Below are 5,268 nucleotides of genomic sequence, written 5' to 3'. Positions count from 1 at the left end.
GTTGTGAAATGTTTTTTGAAACCTAACAGGTTTCTGTGCCTTTAAACAAAAATATGTTCATAAAAATCTAAAAAGAAGTTTGCATGTTTTATGTTGAGTATATTCAGCATACTAATGATTGGCTGTTTTCAACCCATTTTCAACATTTAACCCAACTGTTGGATGAAAACAACCCAATCGCTGGGTTTGTCCATATTTCACCCAGCATTATTTAGTGTATCATATATGATTCATCAGGCTTTTTTAATTCTGCTGATTATAATGTAAATCAGTGAGATGTTTCTAACAGTAGAGCAGATACTGATATAAACTGATGTAGATATCACTCTATATCTCCAGTAATGAGATGAGATGTAAATGATCCGCACATATAACACAGTGATGGAGAGCTGGAGAAATCAAGGCTCCTCAGAAGATGTGAGATGTTCTGGAGGCTTGTGAAGATCATTCCTCCGCTGAGGAACAGTGAAAGTAAAGCTCCTCAAAAGATCCTGAGGATCAGATGTGAGACTCTAAAACATGATTGATGGAGAATCAAGTAAAGATGAGCTGCTTCAGTCCAGGAAGAGTTCATCTGGAGATATTACTGACCTTATTCTGACCTTTACTTGATCACAGTCAGGAGAGATCTGACAGCATTACACTAAAAGAGCTCTGACTGGAGTGATTGTCTGGACTCTCGATCAGAGACAGAAGACATGAGATGGAGTGTGAAACAGGTTTGACACACATCTGATCATTCAGAGGATCTGATTCTTCACTCAGCTCCAACAGTTGCTAAGATCCACTCCTGCTCTGCTCAACGAATCCCACAGCCCTCTTCCCCATCGTGTTCCTCACAGCCCTGTTTTTCTCAGCGGCGTGAATGAAAGCACTTCCTGCGGCCCACTGTTGGCCGACGGCTGAATGGACGTTGGCGTGAGACACTGAAGAGATCGCGAGCCAAGAACAGACCGCTGAACAGCATCTAAATATCCAGAGCTCTCTTCACCCTCCACTGCACCAACAGCATTCAGCCTTTCAGCACAATCACAAAGAACAGACCGGAACAAGAGCACACAATGGTTCTGTGGGAGCGGAGAACGCTGCCATGCTTTATTACCAGAGAGAGAGTGTGTGTGTGTGTGTGTGTGTGAGAGAGAGAGAGAGGGAGAGAGGGAGTGTGTGTGTGTGTGTGAGAGAGAGGGAGTGTGTGTGTGTGTGTGAGAGAGAGAGGGAGAGAGAGAGAGAGAGTGTGTGTGTGTGTGAGAGAGAGAGAGAGAGAGAGAGAGAGAGAGAGAGAGAGAGGGAGAGAGAGGGAGAGAGAGAAAGTGTGTGTGTGTGTGTGTGAGAGAGAGAGGGAGAGAGAGAGAGAGAGATCCATGGGAACATAAACATGGAGGGAGGATCATTGTGAATTCAAGCTTGTTCTCACAAAGTTGTGAAGACAGCGACTGGAGGCTCACGTGTGACATGCACTCAGCCACAGCGACGCTACAGGAGCCATCTCTCTCACACACACACACACACACACACACACACACGCTCTGTGTGTTTGTAAACATTACTGTGATGCAGAATTCACAAGGTTATTCATTTAGCAAGTTCTGTTTAAAATAAGTACATAAATAAAGTGAACTATTTCTGACATGCTCATGCAGTATAACACTCGTATGTGCATGCACCTGTATTCTGTGTGTGTACGGTTTTTAAACACTTCGGGAAGGTTATTTATTTGTAAGGTAAATAAGTTGCACTATTTTTAAGACGCTGTATAACATCTGCTTGACCCTGACGTGACGGATCTGATCTCTCACCTCTAATCGTCTGCATGCACGTGTTTGTGAAGTACACTTGTATAATGTGTAAAGTGAAAACTGTGTAAAGAATAAACCAAAGCCAGTGCAATTACAAACGAGGTATCAGTGCGTCTCGGTGTAAAGTGCTTCTCGTAACCAGCATGCTGACCTGAAATATTGCTCAGCTTCAGATTCTAGCACCTTATTTGTGTTGAATTTCAGGAGATGCACGCGAATCAGATGTTGACACTAAATAAACCTGAGAGCAGAACATTAATACGGGTTTGAGCACCTGACCGACAGCAGAGCGTGACAGTGTTTAGGCTCTGAATCACACACATCAGCTGACGGTCACGACTCTCACACATTACCTGCGTAGAAGCGCAGGAGTGACCCCAGCTCAGTGTTCATGCCCTCCTCCTGGACACGCCACGGGTCCTTAAATCCCAGTTTAAAGAGGAAGTCGTTCTGGATCTGCAGGGGCCTCTCCTCGGGCCCCAGGCGCCGGGCGGCCTCTCCGTGCAGCTGGACGTACAGCGCCGGGCCGGGGTCCGAGGCGGACGGCGTGACTGCTCCATCCTCACACGTGTCCGGACTCACAGCGAGACCCGCCTCGGCTTCTTCCGTCTGGGGCCCCGGCGGGACGGGCTCCGGGGCACAGTCCAGCTCCAGCTCGTCCGAGGAGCTGCCGTATGTGTCCAGGCCCTCTGCGGCGCTGCTGTCGAACCCCGAGGCCTCTGTGCCCAGGATCATGTCGTCGCTGAGCGAGTCCCGGTGCTGGCTGAAGCGGGCCCCGGAGCTGAGGTCGTCACACGCACTGCTGCTCTCCACATCGGAGCCGGCGCTCCTCCTGACCGAGTCCTGGTCCTGCGGGGAGTCCAGTCCGGGCGCGGTGTAGCTGTCGTACTCCAGCAGGAGCCGCAGCCGGTCGCTGGGCTGGTCCCTGAGGCCCTCGGGCCCCGTGTGTAGGTGTGTGAGCGGGTTCTCTCCGTCACAGGTCCCGGGGACGTCTGTAGATGGACAGCTCCTGGCGGTCAGCCTCAGGACGGAGCCGGATCTACCGCTGGCCTGCTGCAGGCGCTGGGCGATCTCTGCTGCGGTGCTCTCCACGGAGCACAGTACGGGGACCGGCTGAGACCCCTGAGAGCCCGGATCTCGCTCGCTCACGTGTATGCAGCCGCGGCGCAGCTCCTGCCGGACCCACTGCCGGTCACACAGCTGCAGAGGAGGACTGGCTCTGTGTCTCAGCAGCGTCTGCCGGTCCAGACTCCGACTGATGCTGGACACATGCCTCTTCACCCTCCTCCTCCTCAGCAGCAGGCTCGAGCTGCTCCTGCTGGCTTTACTGAGCACGCTGAGCTCGGCTGGGCTCTGGCTTCGGGTCCGAGGCTCGTCTGAACGCGTCTGACGGGGGTTCGACGCTCTCTGGCCTTCATCATCTTCTTCATCATCGTTGTTGTTGTTGTGTTCTGCTGTGGATCTCAAGGCCACGCTCAGAGCGCGGCTCTTCTTCAGTATAACGCTCTCCATCCTCACGAGATCACTCTTAGTCCATTCGAGCGGAGATATGAGCGCCGCACGACGCGCGGAGGAGCGTCATGTACGCACGCGGGGATGATCGCGGCGCGCCGCTCGGCAGCAGATCATGGAGTCTAAAGGCGGACGACGCAAATCTCGCGAGACTGCAAATCGCCCTGAAACCTAGAAGCGAAAGCTGAAGAGGACCGGAACGCCGTTTTTATTACAACCTGGCGTTTCTAGTGGTATTCTAGCGAACATTTTAACTGTTCTTTGCATATTAAAAATAAAAAATAAAATATAAGAAGGAGGAAGAGACGTCACTGTATGCGCGCAGGAATTGCAAACCATCGCGAGAGTTCGCGTCAAGCTGACGCTTCAGAGATTTGTATCAGCAAACAGGGAAGCGATGGATCTATTCAGTTCTGGTATTGTGTGCGTTTAAAACCATTTCATCATTTGCTTTTGAAAGTTTATTGCTTTTCGTATGTTATTTAATGAAAGGAGCGATGGGACGCGACGCTTCACTCAAGTCTCGCGAGAATAAACGCCAGCTAACGCCCCCCGGATCTGCTGTTTTGGATCGTTCAAACTCATCTAACGTGTGCAGATGTTAGAATTTTTGACTTGATATTCACGCTGGGAGTCGATATAATCGTGTCGATGTCGTCGTTCATGTGAAATATTAATAAACTGTGCGAGAAATCCGATGTCCGCATTTTTTTAACGTAAAACTCAAGTTCCCGAGATGCGCTGCGGCGTTTGTTTTTATGGTGCGTCACTATCATGTTCATCCAGGAGTTATGAAACAGCCGCAGTCATCAGCGCTTTGACACTACAGTCACTCAGCTGATCACATCACAAGATTCATCACGTATCAAAGAAATATTCAACAATTCATGCTTTCTTCTCACTATATTTAAATCTGAAAGTGACTGTGAGCGCTGCTATTTTAACAATCTAGGAATGTTGCATAGGCTTTCAGGAAATGTATGTTGATTTATGAAAATCAAATGAAGTATGAGCCAATGGAGAGAAAGAAGCTGCAACAGAAGGGTTTGACTGCCATCTAGCGGTCACACAGACGAACTACACTCAGTTCTTCTGTAAAACTCCAAAACTTTTACTTACCACCAGGGGCGTCGCTAGGCCCTTTTTAGGGGGGCTTCAGCCCCCCTAAACTTATGCCCAGCCCCCCTAAAAATTATTTGATTAATTAATTAGTGATCGCTTCAGTCCCCTTTAAAAACTCATTTGAGACGGTGGCAAGCTGCATCAAGTTCCGGCTCCTCCCCTTATCTGAGTCTGCATGGATTCAGCGCGTTTTTCAATCCACAGGGGCGCCGAGCAGAGCGAACATCAGAGAGTACAAGGTGTGTGTGTGTATGTGCGTGTGCGCGTGCGTGTGTGTGTGTGCGTGTGTGTGTTCTCGCATCCAATACCAGTACGTCTTCGCTGCGTTCACTTTCAGCCTTTATCACAGTGTGACAGATTTTTTTTTTCTTCCAACAAAAATGAAGCGATTAACACCCATGAAAACATACTTTAGAAAACGATCATGATTTATTTTAATTTACTTTTTGAAATTGAAAACATATTATTGTGTATTTCGGCATTACATTATGCAGCCATGCAAAATAAATTATTAACGACACACATCATTGTCTGAAAGTACTAAATGGCACAGAGAGAGAAACATCATGTGGAGTTATTTTGTTTTCTATTATTAAACATAATTTTATATTAAGTAATAATGAATCATTAGTGTATCATGATACATATATTAGAGTAAGAGTAAAGGGATCTGTGATTTTTTTTATTTTTTATTTAAGTAATTGATTTATAGAAGTGGCAAATTGATAATGGTGTTATTTTTAATAAATAGAAATAAATATAGAACAGATTAAACATATTGCCAATAGACAATTACATTAATACAAGTTTTGTCTATATTCTTAATGAATATTAGCTG

General features: G+C 47.3%; 1 protein-coding gene across 1 annotated transcript in view; it reads right to left on the bottom strand.

The window, feature by feature from the left end:
- The window catches only part of phlpp1 (PH domain and leucine rich repeat protein phosphatase 1), a 36,827-nt gene extending 32,402 nt beyond the window's left edge, over positions 1-4,425 (bottom strand). Inside the window, exon 1 of the mRNA XM_026197329.1 lies at positions 2,150-4,425. Coding sequence (XP_026053114.1) covers positions 2,150-3,308 — 1,159 coding nt within the window. The 5' untranslated portion in view covers positions 3,309-4,425. The remainder of the gene's footprint in view (positions 1-2,149) is intronic.
- Between the last annotated feature and the right edge of the window lie 843 nt (positions 4,426-5,268).

This window comes from Carassius auratus, chromosome 2 (genome assembly GCF_003368295.1).
Source record: "Carassius auratus strain Wakin chromosome 2, ASM336829v1, whole genome shotgun sequence".
Classification (NCBI taxonomy): Eukaryota; Metazoa; Chordata; class Actinopteri; order Cypriniformes; family Cyprinidae; genus Carassius; species Carassius auratus.
The sequence above is the reverse complement of the archived record's forward strand: the minus strand, read 5'-3'. Positions and strand labels throughout refer to the sequence as shown.